Genomic DNA, 24,025 nt, shown 5'->3' on the forward strand with positions numbered 1-24,025 from the left:
CTATGAGTAGAATTCAGGTTTGCTCTTCAGTGTGCACAACAATGCAGTTCAATTTTGGAGACAGAGAGTTAGAGAACTGTAATTGCAATATACTGTATTTTGTTTACAGTACGATATAGTAACTATGTTCTCGTCTGTGTAGAGCAGCATCAATAGATCGGCTACATGACTTAGTGGTTTCAATAATTGTGCCACAAAGTACCAGTTTTCGTGTCTTCTTGGCAGTTACAAAAAAAAAAACGTAACAACCCTAATGAGATTTCCTCCTCTTGTTGGCTCATAATGCAGCATTCTGCCTGCAGTCTTTCTACAAAATCATGTAATGTAAAAATGGACACACACTGTTGCTCAGTTTTGTTGGGTTAGGTTATGCCAATATTTGACAAAAGGGCTGTATTAACCACTTATAACATTTGTGTCAGTGCTGGATTTGGGTCAGCTCCTGTGGGCATTGTCTGTAAGGCATGCCTTTTTTACAACACTGTATGGAAGGCACCACGGTCCGTAATGAAATATTGATTTTGGGTGCAGATGTTTCCGCCTCTGCATCATGTGTCACTGCAGTGGAGGCATCATTGCCATCTTTTATCTTAATTCGCAGGGTCTGTTTGATTTTATTTTATTTGTTGAACAGTAATATGAGTGCAGGGCACAAGAAAATGGAGAATACAGAAAATGTGTACTGAAAAAAAAAGCCTGAATTCATCATTTTGCATTTGTTATTTTTTGGTAAATATATCTGTAAAATTATTTTAAGGATCAAACAAATGGTCTGCTAAGCAGGTACCATGAACTGCTCTGCAGTTTTAAACCAAAAATTGTAAAGCAACAGCACCTGTTTTCATTCATGCATTTGATGAAACGTGCGTTGCTGCCTGATCAAGTGGAAGCAGTGAGCTCCTTCTTAGCATCCTGCTGTCTTCAGAAAGCAGCAGTGGACCGCAGGACTGCGGGGGGTGTTAGAGCCACGTGTCTGAGTCCTGACTGATGGCCGCACTCAGGAGACCTCCAGTCAATGCTCAACTGCACAGCCCCCAGCTGTGGCTGGCTGTTCACTGCAGATACACAGATGTACAGGGCTGGTATACTGCCCTTTGACGAAATGCCTCATAGTTATTCATTCATGTTTTTTGTATGGCTGTCAAAGTTAACACGACAGTAAAGCATTAACTCAAATTTGTTTTAATGCCACTAATTTCTTTAACGTATTAATGCAACTTGCATTTCTAGGTTGTAGTGGGTTCAGTTTTAAAGCTAGAGTGAAGATACTGGCATCATATGAAACTAGAAAACCTAATGAATCCATTGGTACCATGTCAAACTAGCTTGTCGTGAAGGAGGTTAAATAACGCTCCTAAATAACTAGCATGGCCATTTTCAAAGGGGTCCCTGGACCTCTGATTGTGGCTTTGGGAGGAGTTAACACTGGATCTATTTATTGACCAACAACCGCTCTGTCCAGTGACTGAATGCATCATCTCTAACTGTCTATAAACATACAGAAGGGTTGCTGGTTTGAGCACTGCTATAACTCTACTATCAACAAAGCCCAACTGACTCTTGAATGGATTTGTGCAAAGCACACTAACAAGATGCAACATGTAAATCAGACCGGTTTCAAATTGTTAAATCCACTTTGGTTGTTCCCCATTGCCTCCAGTCTTCTCCAGGCTAAGACACACTAAGCTTGTATAGGATGCAGAGAAATGAAACTGACCTTTTTCATTTAGAATTTTATTTTTCAATAACTTCAGTGCACACTTTCAACACAAAAATTGACACAAAATATTGACTTGTTAATTTGAAGAAGCGCTCAATCAAAACATTAAAACATCAACATTTCTCAAACCTGACTCTAACCCTATATTACATGCACAGTGTTTGAGCTTTCACCACACTCCACCCCACAAAACCAGTATTTAATGATAGTAAGCAGATAGAAAACATTCCAGATCTCACCTTTGACAACATGACTCGGAATGTTGTTGGCGTTTCGTCAGAAAACTTTTTCTCTCCTAATTAAGTGGACGTGTCTGCGCTTGTGCTCCGGCCAGCAGAACCTGGCATGACCCAGGACAGTGGAGAAGAGAACACAAGTTCCCCGTTGCTCTGTTGCTTAACACACTCTTTCAGGATTTGCATTCAGCACACCCAGCAATGCAACTAAACCTGCTTGGTGTAGTTCGTTGTCTGTTGTTGCCAAACATGCACCTCTGGTGATCACCTCACTGTCGGAGAGAGGATGTTTTGTGACTGTTTGCTCTTATTTCGACACATGTTACAGCCGATGACCAGCGTTTCTGTGGCAGCCGCAGAATGGGGTTAAGCTTCGTCGCCCATGTAATACTGACCTACTTAACATGCAGATCTGACGCGGAGCGGCTGGGCCAGAGCAGTGAAATCACACCAAAACAATAACAACCCCCCGTCTCCTCCTGGCCAAGACGGCACAAATGAACACCCGGATTACTGATCACTGAGGGAGAAGGTTTCACACCAGCCTCATCTACATACATCCAAGATAACAATCTGTCCTCCAGTACCCCATCTACTATAGCAACAGTGGACCTGCTGGCTTTACATGCTGCACATTAGATGACAAACTGCATTGCCACAGGTCAGCGTCTGACTGACTGACTGCCAGCCAGTCAGAGCAGAGAACAGGCCATGGTGATGCATTAAAGGGACTCTTCTAGCGTGATTTATTTTCCTGCATTGCTCAACTGATTTACATCACATCGGATGGTTTTCCCAGCCTTAATCATATGAGATATTTGTCAGCTTTACGACGGAAAATTTGGCAACTCATGACTTGCAAGCTTTTTTCTCTCTTATTCTTTCTTCATCTTTTTTTTTCATTCCCCTAATGAGAAAAAATAAACTGTAGTTATATGAAATCAAACAATTTTCTGACGCCACTGCAGAGATGTTAACGGTTTTATTTTGTGAGGAAAAACATAAATCAAAGGTAACAGACCATCTGGCCTCACTGGCATGCTGGATGTTGCGTAAAATCCCAGTGGGCAGCAGGTTTTTACTGTGCATTGAATCTTTATCAGCTGATGATAAGCAGTGACAAAAGAAATGATAAACCAGGGCTGCAGCTTACAGTCATTTTCATTATTTATTGATCTGATTATTTTTCTCAATCACTGTACAGAGCTGACGGGAGAGCTAGCCACAGACTTGGCAGCGGAAGTGTAACGTCCGGTTTTCAAAATAAGGTGTTAACAACTCGATACATATATGGAAATAAGATTGATTGGATCATATTCACCTGAGGTATAAACATTACATGCCCCTTATAAATTAAAAAGAAAATAGAACTAATTTGTGAGGGAAATGTCTTTATTCTTTGATTTTTGCGTTGCTGGAAAAAAATGTATAAATAATTCCTGACAATGATTGATATATTTAACTTCAGGACATCTCTGACTACTTACATGCTGAAAATTAAACATTTGTACTGTATCAATTTAGAGATTTTCCAAAGCAAAGGTCCCTAGAAGTGTATGATTCAGTTTAATTAGAAACATTACAGTTTTACAGTTGCTAACAAGCATTTACCTATAGGCTACTTCAGATGCTTTTTTTCTAAAGTCTTAACATAGCAACACATCACACAATTAGCCAAATAGTTAACTTTCTGTTTACTTTACATTTCAAAATGGAAAACAAAACGTTCCCTACATACACTAACTATCAAAATGCAGAAAACCTGACTCAATATCAAATCAGTCTTTCAAAACACTAGCACAAGTAGTCAAAAAACTACATTACTCTTCATGTTTAATTCTACCTGCATACAAATATGAAATCCATGTTTTTTTATACTGTAATTCACTTTCCTTTTACTGTAAACCCCTCTACATGTTTTGAATGACTGCATTTCTGGCAACATACTATCTAAAAGTGAATGAGTCATCTTAACTTCATAGTAGAAATAAATAGTAAGTGACAGAACTGCTGCAATAAAAGCTGTATTAGCAACATGATATTGCTGCCAGTGATCATCATATATGACCTTTGGTTCTGAACGTGTGAAAATAAAATACACAAATACAGTAAACACGGCACGGAAGGGGGAAAAAAACCCACAAAAGTGCACAGTTCTAATCTGTACTACGATCTTCAGCTTTTGGCCACATGTTCTCGTCCACATCACGCCTTATATCGTCTCTCGCTGTGCACTTTGGATAGAAACGCTTGGCATGCCTTACCCAACCCCTGGCAGTCTACTTTACACAACTTACAGTAAATGAGCTGTTTCTCAATGATCTGTTGCGTATCAGCTGTTTCAACATAGCTTTATAAGTAAAGGCTCTATACTATATTTAAGGTTTTGAACATTAGGATTTCATTCCTGGCATGCTGTGTGAAAGCATTTGTAAATAATAATAAGAAAGACCCATAATGTTGGTATTGGGTAAGCTTGTATGTAAAGAAAGATTTAATCATTTTAGAAATGTTGTTAATTGACTGCATATTCTGTGAAAACAACATGAATTGTATTAATGATATGGTCCACAGCAGATGGATGTTGTACCAATTGTGTTTAGAGTTTTGTTAGAAAAATTATGACACATTTTATTTTATTTTATTTATTTATTTTTAATTTATCCTTTATTTAACTAGAAAGGTCCCATTTAGATATAATATCTCTTCTACCAGGTAGTCCTGCTCATCAAATGTGATGTCTGTACTCTAGAAACATTCAGTTTCCTGTTGGATTACTTAAAGAAAAGAAGAAAATCCTGAGAAGCTTGAGAAGCTGGAACTAGAAATCTATCTGTATTTTTACTTTAAAAATGACTTAAATGATTAATTTATTATCAAAAATAGACGCCAGTTAATTTTCTGTTGATCAACTAATTGATTGACTAATTATATCCGCTGTAATATATATATCGTAAAGATATATATATTTTTCAACTGTCAGAGATTTTACCAAACAGTGTAAACTGTGCCATCTATCTCTATAATAAGCCATTGAGCAGGACTGCTTTATGGTAATATTGGATTTTATAGGATGTTTGCATAAATGTAATGAAGTACCTTGATTTTTCACAAATTTAATTTGCATAATCTCCTGTCTGGTTATATTTTATCCAATCAACAGTTTCTTCATTGATTTTCTAGGTAATTTACATTATCATAATATATATTCATATAAAAAATACTTTTAAAATGTATGCTGCGATGGGGGATTTTATTACTTACTCCTAGTGATAGTGTGGCTGAAGGTGCTGAAATTCTGGTTTAGTGAGGACCAGTGGTACCAGCATGTACTAGAAAATAGCATTATAGACAATATCACTGTCAATATTATGACATTATTATTATTATTATGTGTTTATACAGTGTGAGATGTTGGCAGAGACAGTGCAGTAACTGTTTTTAGCCATCTCGGGCCATGTGCTTAGCAACGTCTATTTTCTGGCACACATGGTACTTTGTTTTCTCGTCACGCCTTCGATGCAGGTCAGCACAAGCGCCATGTGCCGTTTGTACGCTGAATATAAATGGTGGAGAAACCCCGCCTGTCTGGCATAAACCGGCTCTGTGCCTGTCGGGCTCTGGAGCTCACCCAGAGTATAGAGGAAGTAGACTCCAGCGCAGCTACAAACAGGTTATAAAGCAGCTAAAACGTCACTCAGATCTTCCTGCACCATTCTTGTTCACAGCATAGGCTACTAGTTGTGAACTAACAAATGACAATGTCCTACATCATCAAATAATCCCATTTTGACTCATGATGGCTTTCATCAGAGGAGCCTTTTGTAGCTAAAACATGAATTGAAGGATTTTAATATGTATAATAGTTAATTAACTAATCAAAGGCCTAGAAACCCTCAAGCATCATAAATAAATTGATGTTGGTGACACAGCAAGGACAAAAAGAGCAAGGACCCCTCCCAGAGGTTGCCTTTTTCATCACATCACTGCTCCTTCTGTTATGAGACATGATTTATATGTATGAGTGTTATTTAAATTTTTTCCTAACCACTACGGGCTTGATCACAGCTTGAAGCCCTGTTTACTGTAACTGCTGATCAGGGAATAAGAACATTTTCATTATGCTTCAACATAAAAATAAATCAATAAATGCTACACACTGTTCCTTTTAAACTGGAAATACTCTTTGTCAATGTGTGTTATCAGTCGTGAGGCGTTTAGTACACCCATGTACTTTGACATGTCCTCACCATCTGTATTTTTCCACGAGGAATGATGAGCCTCATACATCAGACGGACTAGATCTCTACTAATGATGCAACCGTTTGTCATGTATGCTCTCTCATGCATGCTAGGGGTGTCGCATTATTTAACCCCCTTCGCGACGAGATAGTATGACATGATACCGATGGATTCATTAGGTTTTTATCTAGTTTCATATGATACCAGTATCTTCATGTTGTTTTATCTGTAGCTTTAGAACTGAATCTGCTACAACCTAAAAATCACAAGTTGCGTTCCTGCATTAAAGAAATTAGTGCCATTGAAATTAATTTGCGTTAACAAGCTATTATCGTGTTAACTTTGACAGCCTTAATAATAAGATACCCCACAAAACAAAACATCCTGCAACAAGTAACCATACAATAATACAAAAGTGCAACCAGATGGCTCATGCCCTTAAAGTGACAAGTTAAAGTGCATGTGCTTGTTTAATATATGTAATGTGAAGCATGTAGGATGTGGATTGCTTCAGGATAAGAGCTAGTATGGAAGTGAGATGGTCTTGTCTTGATACTGCGTAGTCTTTTACCCGGAGATAGAAGACTGAGTAGAGAGTTTGCAGGGTGTGAGGAGGCCTTTTAAAATGTTCCTTTGGTATAGCTCAGACATGGTGGAAAGTACAATGCCAGTCATCTAATTTCAGGGAGGAGGAGATTGTGGTGTCCAGTACATCACACACACACACACCTGACTTGACGACGCTGTGACGCAGTAGCTGTTCTTTTTGTACTCTTTTGTACAGTTATGGTTACAGACTCTCTCTCCACCTCTCTACACTTGTATTTTGAGTGTAATTCGTTTGCCAAAAAAAAGAGACAAAACCCACAATAAGCAGAGTTAAAGATGCTCAAATGTGATGCTTTGCTGCTTTTTGCTGTTTTGTATCATCGTAGATGAAATGTCTTTGTGTTCTGAACTATTGTTCGGGCAAAACAAGACATTTGAAAGCGTTACCCTTGGCTCTGGGAAATTATGATGGACATTTTTTCAGCATTTTAAATTGAGACGATAATGTAATTTTACAACACAGGGTTGCACAATGAAATGTACGTTGAAGCCCCTTCACGATACACAGACACTTAGAACATACAAATAAGATAAAACTATATATACATACACATATACACACAGAAAGTATGCAGGCTACAGTTTTTGCAATGTCAGTGTAATATGAGTATTTTAAATTATAGTGCACGACTTTGGTTATAGTGGCAATGACGGTGCAAGAGGTAGTGGTATGGTAATGTGCAAAAACAGCATAACAGAAAGTTGCCAGTCATTTATTCATGGTGGTGTGCGGAAGATGAGGTGGAGTTCAACAATCAAATTAAAATTTTGCTAATTTCTTTACTAAAAATTTGCGAAAAACATTTCATTTAATTATCCAACAGGGACAAATATTAACGAGTGTTTTTGGTAATGATAGACCAATAGAGGGATATCAACATCAATACACATTTTCAAACTAAATTTCTTATACCCAATATGCCGTTTTATTTTTAATTTCTTTTATAATATCTAATATAAGTCAGTGAAGAGAGATTAAACAAAGAAGTGAAATCCATGCTGATGAATATTGCTAAACTGATCACCAGTGTATCCCTGATCTCAAGACGTCCACTGCTAAATATTTACTTTTGAGGATGCAATCCTCTGCAGTCGCACATAACTGGACTTCTATGATTTTATTGTTTGATGGCATTTTGAAATTAAGCACTTTACGGTGGAGTGAGTGGAGCTTTTGCGACAGTTGGACATTATCTCTCTGACTGACTTCACTGCATTAGGGTCATGATGCTTGCTGCATGTGTGTGTGTGTGTGTGTTGTGTGTGTTTTTAGCTGGAAGAATGAGGACTGTTGATCTCCCAGCCTCGTCCCCAGCAGAGCCCCCACGCCCCACTAAGCATCGCCGCGGGCCTCCTCATTTGCATTAAGTGCAGTTGTTTTAACAAAGCCCGGATTGTATCAAGACCCACGCACACGCTCATGGAAAGTGCTCCCAGTCACTCTTGATTTACTTCAATTGTTTTGAAGTTATTGTCCTCAGATTATGTTTGTGAGTCCATTGTCTAGGGTTTGAGAGCTGATCAGGCTTGATTTAGCGTCGTACTTTTCCGAGGAAATTACCTTGAGTCTGGCCGGGATCAGAGAGCCACGATGATTTCTGACTGGGAAGAAATAAAACCTCTCACTGACTCTCACTATTACCACATGTGTAAATGAGCATGCATCTACTGTGTTTAACCTCTTAAAACCCATCCTCTTAAAGGTCCCATATTATAAAAAAAGTGAGATTTTCATGTTGTTTTTATTATAAAGCAGGCTTAAGTCCTATATAAATACTGTGAAAGTATCGAAACGCTCTATCCACAGGGAAATACACACAGCCCGTATTCAGAAACTCTTCATTTGAAACAAGCTGTCAGGATTTCTGTCCATTTGTGATGTCACAAATATACAATATTTAGACCATTACACAGTTTTAAACGTAAACAATCTAAACGTGTCCCAGTTTTTTCCTGGTTTCAGTGTATGTGAATGACATCAGCTGACAGGAAGTACACATGGACCAAAGCTGTTGCCTAGCAACGCAATTCTCTTGCAATTACATCGCAATTCCGTCGAAATGTGCTAAAAGCGTTTAAAACAGAGGGTAAATACAGGTATATTCATGCTGACAGAATGAGGAAAATAAAGTGTTTTTGGAACATTGCAGCATGTAAACATGTTCTAGTAGAAACACAAAATACAAGTATGAACCTGAAAATGAGTCTAATATGGGACCTTTAAAATAAATAACCCTAATACCATCATTCAAAACATTGTTGATCATCATTTACATATTATCTACCTATCATTTACCTACCTACTTACCTACCCATCATTTACCTACCAGCAGGCAGGTGGGGTTTTAAGAGGTTAAGAGCCAGTGTAGATCCAACTTGGGAACAACACATATGACGCAAATGAAATGAGTAATTTTGTATGTGTGTATTGTTGCCGAAGAGCTCAAGTGTAATTGGATTTAACTTTGCTGGAGCATTCTTTGAGGCATTATCCACTGAGATTTTCTCAGCTGAGAAACAAACACACTGTTATGTAAAACAGTAAACACATCAATAGAAATACTGATACAGATATCAATATTAGTGAGTGTAAAAAACATCTTAGAACATAATTAGACAGATCATATTTTTTTAAACATATAACATTCAGTAGATTGCAGATCTCTGCCAGGTGTGTCTGCAACGACCACTGCTGTAATGATAGATTGAATGAATACAAACCACAATTTCCTCCCACATCTAGACTGCAATTGTACCAGACACGTTTTTCGTACATCTCACACAGCAGATACGCTCTCGTTTTAACCTGTGCAGCTGTCTGCACCGGCTCCATGCAGCTAAACTGCAGTTCACTGTGTAACACTTCATGTTGACTGTCTAACGTTTCCTCTGAGCAGAAACGATCAGTCCTGCTGTGTGTGTAGTTCTGTTAGCTATTAGGCATTAGTATTAGTAGTATTACTAATACTATTAATAGTGTTAAGGGGTTAATGTGACAGGGAGACAGATGGTTGATATTGGTTGAGTATTTTCGGTGTCATTCAGCTGCCATCACCATGTCAGAGCAGTTCTACTGATTGCTTACTTACATAGTTACAATGGGGAGAAGTAAATATTACGAATGCATCTTGGAGAGACTGATGCATTTACACCTTCTCACCAGTAGTTGTAGTCTGGCTCCAGTCCTCCTCGGTTGCATTTCCATGTAGCTCTCCAGGCTGCTATCCAATTTGTTCAAGATGCATGCTGTGGTTAATGAGCTGTATTTTTTTCTGTAAAAAGTACTTCCAATGAAAGCAGTGCACAGTGGGATTTGTGGATTATCCAATATACGCAACTTTGCAACAGTGTTTTTGGAAAGCATTTTTGGCAACAGAAGTCTCATCGATGAATATCTCTAAACTAAAACTAAATAAAACCCAAACTATCTGTATAGTTAGATTTAACACTAGTGGTAGGTGATCTCATGTGTTTTTGTGATTTTGATGGACCGATTCTTTACAGACATAATGACATATTAAAGAAACACAAGAGGGAAAACCGGTTTTATACGTTGTGCTGCTGGACACCAGTGTTCCACACGTTCGTGGAGAAACTAACATGAACTGTGAGTGACGCAGGGTGCTTCCCACATGCTTACCTGGAACAGAGTTGGGGAAAGCAGATGGGAGAACCTGCAGGAAGTCAAGTGTGGAATCACCACAACAGTCTGGACAAACACACACACACACACACGGCTCCCGTCTCGTCTCCGGCTCGGTGTTCTCTCTCTCTCTGTTGCATTAAATGAAATGTTCTCTTGAACTGTATTGATTTAGTCTTCTGCTCTGCTCCTTCCAGCTCAGGGATATGTGTGTGCAAGACGGGAGTGTACGGACCAAAGTGTGATGATTGCCACCCGGGTTTCTTCCACTTCAGCAGCACTGGCTGCCGGCCCTGCCAGTGTAACAACCACACTAACTACTGCCATCCACAGTCCGGTGAGTCTGCTGAGGATACCAAAAATGTTGCCGTTATAGACTGATGCACTGTATCATTTTGCTAATGTTTTTCTCTTCATAGAAAATACATTTGGGAAGGTCAGTGTGGGTCACCTTTGATGCAGTGATACATTACCTTCAATTTGTGCCTTCAATTTACCAAACTAAGCTGTCATTTTTTATGTTCCAACACTTTTGTTTTTAGTATGTAGGGTTGTCAATATCAATTTAAATGACTGTGGCTCTTGGGTGCATTCACACCTGTACTTAGAGCTGTCCACAGGGCCTTAGTTGGTTAAAGCACCTGTCTAGGAAACAGGAGATCCAATGGGTTCAAATCCAGGGAGACTTCCTCTAAAATAAGTGGTGGAAAGTGAATTTACTGAAGTGCTATACTAAAGTACAATTTATAGGTAATGGTACTTGAGTATTTTATGCTATTTTATACTTCTACTCCACTACATTTCAGAGGGCAGTGTTGTTGTTGTTTTTTTTCTTTATCCGACAGCTGTAGTCACATGTTACTTTGCAGATTAACATTTTTCATACAAAACATATGATCAGTTTATAAAATGATATACATTGTTATAGGTTTAAAATTTCGAATAGTTAGGGCTGTCGAAGTTAACGCGATAATAACGAGTTAATAACACTAGATAAAAACCTAATCAATCCATCGGTACCATGTCATACTAGCTTGTTTCGAAGGACGCTAAATAACGCTCCAAACTTAAGCTAAATTTTGGTGAGGAAAAACTGGCATGGCCATTTTCAAAGGGGTCCCTTGACCTCTGACCTCAAGATATGTGATATAATGAAAATGGGTTCTATGGGTACCCACGAGTCTCCTCTTTACAGACATGCCCACTTTATGATAATCACATGCAGTTTGGGGCAAGTCATAGTCAAGTCAGCACACTGACACACTGACAGCTGTTGTTGCCTGTTGGGCTGCAGTTTGCCATGTTATGATTTGAGCATATTTTGTATGCTAAATGCAGTACCTGTGAGGGTTTCTGGACAATATTTGTCATTGTTTTGTGTTGTTAATAGATTTCTAATAATTAATATAAACATACGTTTGCATAAAGCAAGCATCCTTGCCCAGTCCCATGTTGATAAGAGTATCAAATACTTGACGAATCTCCCTTTTTTACATGTTCAACAGATAAAAAATGTGTGATTAATTTGCAAATGAATCACGATTAACTATGGACAATCATGTGATGAATCTGATTAAATATTTTAATCGCAACAGCCATACTAATAGTACATTAAGTAGTTGAAATTAGCTGCATCTTGACGAGCAACTTTTCTACGCTGCTTTCATGTTAACGCATCAAATGAATGTAATGGCGGTATCTGCTGTTTTAATTAGACTCTTTAGACTCTCTGAACTAAATCTGTATCATTAAGACGCCAGAAATCTTTGTGATTTCTCAATAGCCTCTATTTCCCCCTCTGAAACAATGGCAGCAATGATCTGTTGGTGCCTGCGATGAATGAAATGCTCATTAAGTTCCCCATAAATGTAACTCTTGAGCTTTGTGCAAGTTAACACCTCGGTATTATACGCTGAGGGATTTAATTAGAGACTTTGGCAGCACACAAACGCTCCAGTTTGTGCAAGGTAAATATTTACTGTGGAACCACAACAGAAGTGTAATATTCAGTTGGTAAGAAGGACCTTGAGGAGACCGAGAAAGATGCTGAATCAGAGGGATATATAACTGTAAAATGTTAAAAATGTAGAATATCACAAACCCAGTTTTCAGTCTGTTGTGTGATTTAAGGTGGATTTATCCTCCTCTCGATCCTTGATCACATGTAAAGGAGGATTGCTGCTCATTCCCAGCAGTCGGGCTTTGAGACTAAACCTCCAGCTAGTGACAGGCGGGCGGGGGTTAGGGTGGGTAGGGGGGACGGGGTTTTTTAGAAGCCACATGTCTTGCCTTTATAATGCAGGGGCAGATGGAGCGCTGCAGCCGTGCCCGGGCTCAGTGTTCACAGTGTTGTGGATTACCGTAGCTCAGGTTTGACAGCGCTCTTTAAAGACTGACCCTGGCCTCCCCCCCGCTTCCACAAGAACACATTGTGCAAATGCAAATTATACAGTATCCCAAACACTGTGGACCTCAGATAAACATGACAGGGACTCGTCATTTCCAACAGGACAGCGGCAGATTGTCCCCACGCTGACCCGTTGTGTCCAACTGAAATCATTAATATCTAAAGGCTGAATAAAAGAAAGCAGAGAAAAATCAAGAACACAAGTTTGAAGATTTGATATTCACCTCTGAACCTTAATTTCACATGTTTAAAACCTGCTTTATAAAATTGGGGTGTTGGGAATGCAGTAAATCCACGTGGCTTTGATTTTATCATAATAAATATAAACTTTAATTTAATTTCACTCAGGAAACCCATCATTTATCAACAAAAGTTACGTGAAAGCTGTTATTTACCATCACTGGTCCACAATTTGGTGTAGACGAGCACTTATCTCCGGGCCAAACCCCTCTTCAACCAATAATTTAACGTGTAATATGTACTGTAGGGTTTGCTGCAGTGACTCAGGGCTCATGGTTGAAACCACTGTTATGCAATGATATAGCAAGTTAGGCAGCCTGTGGACAGGTTTAGTCATGTCTACATAATTTCTATGTCTATGATTATGGAGACACATCTACTCAACCACAGACAGAGGCTCAACCACAAACGGCACAAATATTTACAATAATAACAATGAATGACTTTATTGTGGGAAGCTAATGTTTTTTTATGTAAAAAAACAACATACATAAAATCAGTCTAATGTCACATTATATTCATTTTATCCAAAAGGACTTAGAATAAGTGCATTTAACCTTGTCTGCACAACCTAAATGCTACATTTAGAGACAATAGGAGATAGAGAAAGAGTTCCTTTTATTTTATGGGTTAAGGTTCGGTCTGTGACGGAAGATGTGCCGTGTTTCTGCCGTCCTGACGTCAATGGGGAGCTCCTTCCACCATTGAGGAGCCAGGACAGCAAACAATCGAGATTTAAAGGAGTACTTCACCCTTAAAATGATAATTTTACACATCAGTTACTCACCCCGTGTTACTTTGAATTCTTGAAGAAAACTTTTATTTTCTCTCACGCCCCCACGGTGAACCAAGAATCCAAAAACAGAGAAAAATCTTGATGAACTGAAGTAAATGGGGGGGCCGCGTTTAACAACAGCAAAACTATATCGAAAACATCTGTTTACAAACTATCACACAACTGGTACAGTGTAATCCAAGTCTCATTTATCCAGTCGTATGCTCTACTACTTCCCAAACATATGCATCTTCGCTAAAACTTTACTATTTAAAACACTTAGCGCGCCTGCTCAAGCGTGAGACTATAGAAGTGTTTTAAATAGTAAGGTTTCAACGAAGAACGGATGTCTTGATTTTGCAAAGCAGCCCCCATTTACTTCAGTTCATCAAGACTTTTCTCTGTTTTTCGGATTCTCCATTCACCGTGGCGGCATGCGAGAAAAACTAAGTTTTCTTCAAAAAGGTAACAGGATGAGTAATTGATATACAAATGGTCATTTTATGGGTTAAGTATTCCTTTAAGTTTAAAAATATTACATTAAACAACATCATCACATGGCTGTGACTATGCTAACTTCATGTGATATATGAAGCCAGAACTAAATCTGACCCTGAAGTCTCAGATGTCTGTGTGTCCTTGAACGCACCAACCATTGAGTTTCAAAAAAAGTGTTTGCAGTGAGTGATTTACAGATAATTTTTTGTTGCCCTGGGTTTCACCTTTCAGGTAGCATACAAGCTGTCCTGTCTTAATCATTGAGTCTATAGCAGAACGAGTAAGATTTGCAGGCAAGACTTGGGCCTAATAAAGTACTTCCATCCCCTCTGCATGTTTGAATTAATCATTTAATCTATAGTTTTATTTTACAGTTAAAATTCTCCTAAAAATATTCTAAAATTAAACATCAAGCAAAGATAAAGGACAGTGGAAGTTCATTTTAAATAATTTAAATTGAAACTGCATTTTTAATTTATTTACGCTACCATTATTATAAAAAGCACAATAACCAGTTTATCACATTTTGATAGAGATTGATATAAATGTATATACATGTAAATAGCATTCCCTTTTCTTTTCTCTCTCTGATTTGTGAACGAAATGTCTGTGTTTGTGTGTGACTGGCTATGCTTTTTGTATGTCTTCCCTCTTTACTTATTTCTTCTGCTGTACGCTGCCGCTCTTTGCAAAAGTCTCGACTCAACAATCAAGTGATTCCTTGATTAAACAAAGGTTATAATAATAATAAGCAACTTTTTCAGAGGGTAGGAAATCCTTCGGAACAAAATGAGGAGGAAGCAGGAAATGATGTGTACAAACCTTTTGATTAGGTGTTAGCCTCCTGAGTATGATTACCCTCTGAAATGGATAGAATGTGGTTTGGTTGGTCACATGTGTCTTTGTTCTACTCTATCAGTAGTTTCCATCTTGAGACGATTCTCCTGTGTCATGTAATTGATGTACATGTAGGGTTATATACAAATGAGGTCATGGTGATGAATGTCACGCCATATACTGTAGAGGATCTGGTTCTGTGTTATGAATGCAACGCAACTTTGTTATGTTTCCGGTATAAAATGGTCAGATTCAGATGGTAGAATCTGAATATAATATATCAAAACCCAAACTGCTGGAATGACTTTGCAGTGACCAACCTGAGATTAAGTTATATAACCGGCTTATCTCACTTTTTGTGTTGGTTGGAAGTGTACAGATCCAGGAAATAACCCTCTAATCATGTGACCTTTGTTCTTGTCCTCCAGGAGTGTGTCTGAACTGTGATGGCAACACCCAGGGAGTCAACTGTGAGGAGTGTAAGCCCGGTTCCTACCGCAGACCTGGAACCGCCCGGACCGAAGCCTGTGCACCATGTCCCTGCTCCAACACCACCTCCAATGGCATCTGCCACACCGGTCAGTGCTTGCCACTCACAACCACACATCAGTCAGGCAATTAGTTCAGCTTCTTCTCCTTGTGGCATGTTGCAGCGAGTACGGCCTCACTCACATCATTAAGTCGATGTTGGGAGTGCTGTCTTAACGGTGTATGTACTGTCATCTACTTTATTTAATTGTTGAAAGAAGAAATCTCCGCTCTTTCATCCTGGTGATTCTGACACCTACGACGACGATGTCTTAGAAAACATTTTCCATTATCAAACATCACTGCAGCAGCGCCGTGAATATCTCAACGTAACGTCATGTCGTCTACTTTTGGCCAGCTATCCAAAGTAATAAGGGAAGTGCAGTCAAAGAGAGACGACATGAAAAGGAGAGAAGCCAACACATTGTACCTTGTGTGTCTGTAGACATGACAACGGTAATCTAAGAGGTCAGTCTGACACACATAGTGAGGAACAAGATGAACACGACATGTAGACAAGCAAGCAAGAAACAATTAATGGGTAGCTAAAACAAAAATACATAAACAAAAGCAGCACCTTTTATGTGTGTGTGGCAGTATTTGACATTAAACATCTATTGATATTCGTATTCATAGGCAATATTGATAAAAATAAATACATATCACAATTAAATATAATCCTCAAATCACATAGCACCACTTAAAATGCACGGCAAACAAACAATGACCTTAATAATACTAAGTACTGCCAACCGCCAGACCCAGACCGAGGCTGGAGCGAGGTTTGGGAGGAGGAGTTAAAGGAAACGCTACTGCGTCTGCTCTATGGGCCTAATGGTCGGGAAGACCCCCGGATGATCCGGGTACTTCATTACTCTGCAGTCGAGCCATTTTGGCTTTATGCGCCACTAAGCAACTGTCATAGGTATGAACGGGAGTCCGTCTACAACGCTGTATGTGGTTCTCTTTATACATCCATGGGTTAAACTCATTTGTTCAGAGTGACGTGCCAGAATTTAAGTCATTACCAAGTCAGTCCCATAAAACTGAAATTTAAAGTCAGTTCCATTAGTGAACTGAATGGCCTTTCTAACTTTTAATAAGTACCATTTTCATGAATAGTTCATGAATCAACACATTTCGAGCGGCGTGGCGCTGCAGGAAAAAATAAGCTCTTCGAAATCCAGCCATTAGTTCCAGTCTCTCTTCATTTTAGTCGTGGCGAGAGATGCATCACATATCTGCCTCACATTGATCGTGTGGTGACTGATTCTGCACGCCAGACCAAACTGACTGCAGATACATCCATCTAGGTTGGCATTGACTGCTACTGTGTCACAGTCACAGCACACTTTAGAGTAGCAACATGTGAGTACACTGGATTTTGTCTTTCAGGCTACACACAGCTTCCCCTACACAAATCATTGAATATTTGCATGAAGTGTTTCCATTAAGTGAACAAATAATGTTTTGGTTGTGGTGAGAAATAATATTCCTAAATTCCAGAACCGTAAACTAGAGTGCTTTCGATCTCTATTCCCAGACAGTCTGACCTTCCTCTATGACCTCACCTCTTTCACCTCCAGGCTGCTGCTGCCCTACTTACACAACACACCCAAAAAGGTCTCTCTTGGGTTGAGAACTAGGTTGAACTACAGTCACACAGTCATATTCCTCAAACCACCTCGGTTCTGCCTCAGATTTCACTTTGAAATAGCTTAACTAACCATGAAGGGATTGCACCTGGTCGACTTTAATGCTTAAGCTACCAAAGGAGCTTAATGTGAGTCAAGAAAAACATTTCCCAAATTAGTCCGCCATCATCCCGCGCTGTGTGAGGTAGGATGGATTCATGATTTCATGTTACTGCCTGCCACCGGCATGTCACAACAGACACTAGAATCTACCAGAGCAGGCAGTGTTCTTCAGATCTAATCTCTCAGTCTTAGGCTGCGGTCGAATAATCTTGTTTTGCTCAATGAGTTTCCTAACTGAGTGAAACAACCCGGAAATATCTCACTAGCAGCCATGATAAGAGCTGTTTGAATTCTCTAAATGTAAAGGAAAGGTGCTTCAATGCTTCCTTTCTTATCTCCTTCAGCATAGGATACACTGGGCCAGAAAATGCCGTCCCACAGTTCCTTGCTGCAGCAACATTTAAAGCGACGCACCATTTGGCCGTCAATAACATCCGCCGTCACTGTTTAAAGGATCAGTGTGTAGGATCTGGCGGTAACTAGGGCTGGGATTGCAGATTGCAAATAACTGAAGCCTCTCCCGTGCGCCAAGCGTGTAGGAGAACTACGGTGGCCAATGTGAAAACACAAATGTCCCTCTCTAGAGCCAGTTGTTGTAAGAGAAATGTAGGTCATTTGGAGCAGAGTCAGTGCGTAGAGTGTGAAGTGAGTGGTGAAGCAAGAGAGAGAGAGCTGCGGCAGCAAAGGGAGTGAGTACGTTATCGACTCCGGCCCAAGCAGGAAAAGGTTTGTCCGTTCCTGGCTAGAAACAGGGCGGTGCAACATGGCGGACTCCTTGGAGAGGACCCGCTCCCTATGTAGATATAAACAGCTCATTCTAAGGTAACGAAAACAACAATGATTCTTATTATCAGGTGATTATACACTAAAGAACACACACTTATTAATATTATATTTCATTTCTGTCAATACATCCCCCTAATGCTGTGTTCACACTACTAGCGTCAAAACAGCCACGTTGTCGCCGTGTCACCGTTGAAGCGTTGCTCAAGCGCTCGTTGACATAGTTATGTCGTTTAATAGAACTGAAACAGGCTAACGACATTTTTTTTAGATGGAATGAAACAGGGTGAAACAAAAACATATGATTGATTGACGCTTCACCGCGACATTGGAGCACTGAAAAAAGTTGAGACCAGCTCAAATTTATTTGTAGCGCAGTCAGTTTGTAGCTTCACGTCACCGGCTTCCATTGAAAATGACTCGTAGAATCTTGCGGTGTCGCTCGTAGTGTGAACACAGATAAATGTTACACACTGGTCCTTTTAATTGTACATTGTGGGTAAAGTGAAAACATCCTTCTTTGGAGGTGTGGTTCTGTTTTGGACAAGAATCCTTACTTGAATTTAAGTTTGTCACTGTAGCCTACTCATATGTAGCCTTTATATGTGTTATAAAGTTGCTCGGAAAAAAAACAAAAAAACAAAACTTCCTTCCTCTGTCCTGCAGTGCTGTCGGATAATTTAGCACCGCGCTTGTCTGTTCCCTAAATCCTTATGAATTCTTGACCTTTTCCATCAAAGTCAAGGAAAAGTGATTAGGAAAAGACATCATTCTCTTGACTATTTGGTGAGAAAATGCCCACTATGCTCCCTCCACTTTAAGCTTCCAGCAGCTGTGTGTGAAATGCCCCTCTGCAAACAACTCATTTACTGAACTGGCGTCAGTAGGTCTCGACCAGTTATTTTTGGTTAACACTACGGTTTCTATTAAGCCACACATCTCAAATCTACACCAATTATATTTCTATACCGTTAAGTTATCAAGTAACCTGATTCAAAGTGTGTTTATGTGAACGTCTATAACTATAGAATAACCCAGTTAAATTATGATTACTCCTCTATTAAATGGGCCACGCTGCCAGGGAAACCACAGCTTATTTTCATTGTTATTGATTCTACTTTTTTATTATTTCATAGAGACATTATATACGTCTATAAAATATCAAAAATGAATTCCCAAGCAATGTTTCCAGTGCCCAAAGTGTTGTCTTCACAAATGATGATGTCACAAAAATCCTAAGGTATTCATGGCTATTGCTGCAACTAAGGAATATTTACAATATGTTCAACAATATTACAATCGTTGAACAAATGGAAAATGCTTATCACTTTTCCCAGTTTCCCAGAGCACAAAGTGATGTCTTCAAGTTGCCTGTTTTGTCCAACCAAACCCAACGATGTTCAATTTATAAAGCTGAGAAAAGCAGCAAATGCTCACATATGAGAAGCTGGAAAAAAATATGTTCGGCATTTTTCAATTGTCAAAACCGATGCCAATTAATTTTCTGTTGATTGACTAATCGATTAACGGCCTAATTGTTTCCATTCTAGACCAAACCTTTTCATTCTGCTATGCTAAGCGGACAGGACACCAAAGGAAACACAAATGAATATTGTGTTACCTGGTTTATTTGCGCTAACAGGGTGATCAATCAAAAAGAGATTAACTCCACAATTCCAAGCGCTTAATTACAGTATGGCCAGGAGCCATGTCACGCCATGTTGTGCATGTCATCAGCCATTTGTGGTTTGAGTTCATCTGGCTCAGACATCACACCGTGACACAGTGGCTTAGATCACAGCTTATCGGCGTCAAACTGCTCTTCAAACCCTTTACTGCAAACCGCCAATTGAGATTTCCATTCAGCATTGCATCAGTGCTTTAACTCTACTCTAGTTATTCCTCTCACCTTGCCCTTCCCCTTTCTGGACCAATCATCGACGGCGTTGCCATGTCCTGACGTGACGAACCCCCATTGGCAGTGACCTGCATGGCAACACGTATAGATGCACTTAGGCTGTCAGGTTATGTTTGCCCCTGCCAGAGGCCGCAGTGGAGGTTGTGCAACGTGGGAGGGAGGGGAAAGGGACACAAACCAGGCTGAGCTGAGCTGGGACAGCATGAGCACAGCTGGGCCATTTCAGCGCCAGTCAAGCAGCAACAGACTGGGGGCGGAGGGGGGGATGGGCAGCATCACAGTCTCTGTTTCGACATACTGTAGGAAGAGCTGCGCTACGGAGGAAATGATCTGAAGTGCGCTCAGGATCGTGTCCACAGAGAGAGCTGCTCTTATGTTTATAGTGTGTGTGGCTGTGGAGGATGTTTTAGACTAAACACTTGGAGCTGGAAAGAGAAAGCAGCCTCCAAGCAGAGGTTGCCCTGGCAACAGTGACAAATGAGAAGATGCCACAATGCAGTATCATGGCTTCGCACTGGAGGATAGATGCTTTCTATAAATGTGCTGATGAGGCCTGTTGCAGTAAATGAATAACCCTCCATTCTGACACACGGAGTGGTGAAATGGAGCATTGCACCAGTTCAGAATGTGGGTCACACATATTAAATCATCCATGTATGATTGTATCTTTGCTCAGTAGTACAGGATGGCTGGGCTCATTCAGGTTAGCCTGAGGTTCATCAAATATTTGTATGATTTTTTTTTTTTTTAATTTGTCCATCACTCTTTTGTGTGTGTGTGTGTGTGTGTGTGTGTGTGTGTGTGTGTGTGTGTGTGTGTGTGTGTGTGTGTGTGTGTGTGTGTGTGTGTGTGTGTGTGTGTGTGTGTGTGTGTGTGTGTGTGTGTGTGTGTGTGTGTGTGTGTGTGTGTGTGTGTGTGCGCGCGTGCGCGTGCGCGTGCGTGAGACAGTGACTACGTGGCCAGCGAAGTGGAGGACGAGCAGGTCAGGTCCTCCGGCCTGTACAGTGCAGAGCAGCTCATGTTTCTTCCTGGTTATATAACCCAGCAGGCCGGCTGCCTTTGAACCCTCAGCAGAGGTTAAATGAAGCTTATCAGGAGCAGCCTGCACAGTGCTGGAATACAACCCAGTCACATGACCACACTAGATAGAGACCAACATCTAGGCCATCGGAAGGCAGTTATCTGTGTCTAAATCATTCAACACTCAGAGCTCTGGTTAGGGCTGGAGTCTGTCAAAATGAAGAGAGGCGGGTAGTTGACAGGAATTTGTTTTGTTATGGTCATACCAGTATATGCATATCAGAGTTATGTATCCATGGTTCAGTCTGTTATTGTACGTCCCTTCGCCCACTGGCAATGCACTGCATCCTTTTTCCTTTCCTAGTGGTTGGTGAGTTACATTGCACGGCGAGCTGGATTCTCGCGATGTCACGAGATCACACGAAAATCCCTTTCGTCAGGCTTCAAGTGATGCGTTTGTGTCTGGCAAGCCAGTGCACGGACCAATCTAAACAATGATGGCGGCTCCTGAAGAGGTTAACATACATGCTTCAATGGCATCAGTTCTATCAGAACTGGGGGAGTATTTCTTCTTTGAAAGAAAAGCAAAGAGAAGAAGGCCACTGAAAGCTTTTCTCGATGGAAAAGATGTTTCCGCTCTTCTCCCGACTGGCTTCGGCAAGAGTTTGATTGACAGATGGTTCGTCCAATCACCTTCCAAGTATTTTTTTTGATAGTGCCAGCCCTTTTCCAAACAGTTTCCAATGACGGCTTCTCAGATGGTTCTGTGAAACAAACCATCTCTCCCAGGCATGGCTCCATAGGTGGCTATGTCTTTTTTTGACCTCATCATAAGGGCCATTAAAAGTCTAGTCGCTTGACCTACCAGGTGCTTTAACCCTCAACAACGATCCATTCCCTGCTTCTTTGTATTAAAAGGAGCTAGTTGAGGTGGTTTGGGCATCATGAATGTGAAGGTATTTTGGCTACGTCCCAATGGGAAGGGACCTAAAACACAGGTGAGATGCTTGAGATCTCCCCAGGAGGAGCCGGAGGACATGACAGGGGAGAAAGGCATCTGGTCTACCCTGGATGGATGACTTAATTTTCACATCGTAAATAAACTCATCATTCATTGATTTAAGTTTGCCTCAGGAGTTGCTACATACTAAATCAGTGCTTGTCAAATAAAAATGATGATAGAATGCAGTTTACAACATGATCTGCAGGTTGCCTGTGTAGTAAATACCGCTTTAAACGGACGGTTGATTAGCCAAACATTTCTGCATACCTCGGGTTTGTAGAGACTTGTTACCTACAGATTGATACGTTTTCCCTTGGGGACACGTTGCTGCTGAGGGTAGCGTCCTTTTTTACCGTAGTTCCTGTTTGACATACAAGGAGGTGTTGTGGCATCATATTACCAGGAACCAGATGATTCAGGGGAAAGCTGACCCTTAGAAACGACATACATGTGTTGCTGATGAAGAGTGATGGTCCTCACAGGGAACTGGGATCAATTCAAACTTCATCTGAGCCTTTAAAAACACAAGTATACTATGTACAGATTGATGTCATACTATAAAGGAAACTAATATAAAATAAGGTCTTCGTGTGAACTTCTACTGGAGGGATGAACAACATTCTTCCAAAACATATTCCCTTATTGAGTGTTTTGGTGATGGGGGGACGCTCCAAAATCTCTCATTAGGTGATCAGGTGGGTTGAGATCTGGTGACTGTGAAGGCCACAGCATGTGATTCACAACAGTCATACTAACCAAACCAGTGAGCCCTCATGCCATGTGGAGGGGGGTATTGTCCCATCAAGATAGGAATGTTTCATTATAGGATAAAGGTGATCAGAATAACTTTGTATTGATTTGCAGTGACCCAGGAGATGTGGACCCACATCATGCCAGTAAAAAAAAATGTAGTATTTATTAGCCAACATCAGAAAAATCTTAAACGTGTCAGTCCAGCCTCTCCTACTGAGTATTATTATAACAGCAGAGATCCACAGGGCAAACACAGGGAAGACTAGTGTGGAGACTCAAAGAACATGGCTCTCTCTACCAGATCAATATACTGTCGTCTTGAGCCACCTAGTGGTGCAGTGTTGGCTGTTTCATTTGGGATTGCCTTTTTGAAGAGAAGAGCATGGCATGTTCCAAACAAAATGCTAGAATTAAACATTTAAACTACCTTTTAATAGTAAATAAAATACATGATTCCACGACTGTATTTGTGATATATTAACTGAGTTTAAGGGTGAGTTTATTTTAGATGGGGATAGTCATAAATGCTGGTGAATAATCTAGAAAAGACAGGAACTATCAGGGAATTGTATTGATTAGTGTCTTTACATTAGGTGGAATCCAGTGCAGATCTGTTCACTACAACATTAATACTTCAGGTCGAAGACAAAGCTGCAGGTTATGTTCTGGAAAGTCTTTTCAAGGCCTCACTTGTCATTAGTAGTGTTCAGGTACTGATGTGCGTCTTTGTCTATTCCTGTGCAGATCCCAGTGGCTCCCCCGTATGTGACCAGTGCCTTCCCCGGTACAGCGGCCCGCAGTGTGACAAGTGTAGCGCCGGCTTCCACAAAGCATCTGGGGCTTGTGTTCCGTGTGACTGCAGTGGCAATGCAGACCCTCAGGACCCCGCCCAGCTCTGTCACCCCGACACCGGCCACTGCTTCCGCTGCATCAACAACACCGCCGGCCTCCAGTGCCAGCTCTGTGCTCCGGGCTTCATAGGGGACGCCCGAGCACATAACTGCACCCGTCCAAGTAAGACCCGAACCACATCCTACATATGATGTCATTACATAC

General features: G+C 40.4%; 1 protein-coding gene across 1 annotated transcript in view; it reads left to right on the top strand.

Annotated features, from left to right (window-relative positions):
- The window catches only part of LOC119492711 (multiple epidermal growth factor-like domains protein 9), a 42,994-nt gene that overhangs the window by 12,538 nt on the left and 6,431 nt on the right, over positions 1–24,025 (top strand). Inside the window, exons 3-5 of the mRNA XM_037777382.1 lie at positions 10,648–10,787; positions 15,636–15,785; positions 23,714–23,983. Of these exons, the coding sequence (XP_037633310.1) occupies positions 10,648–10,787; positions 15,636–15,785; positions 23,714–23,983 (560 nt within the window). The remainder of the gene's footprint in view (positions 1–10,647; positions 10,788–15,635; positions 15,786–23,713; positions 23,984–24,025) is intronic.

The sequence above is a fragment of the Sebastes umbrosus genome, chromosome 8 (genome assembly GCF_015220745.1).
Source record: "Sebastes umbrosus isolate fSebUmb1 chromosome 8, fSebUmb1.pri, whole genome shotgun sequence".
Lineage (NCBI taxonomy): Eukaryota > Metazoa > Chordata > Actinopteri > Perciformes > Sebastidae > Sebastes > Sebastes umbrosus.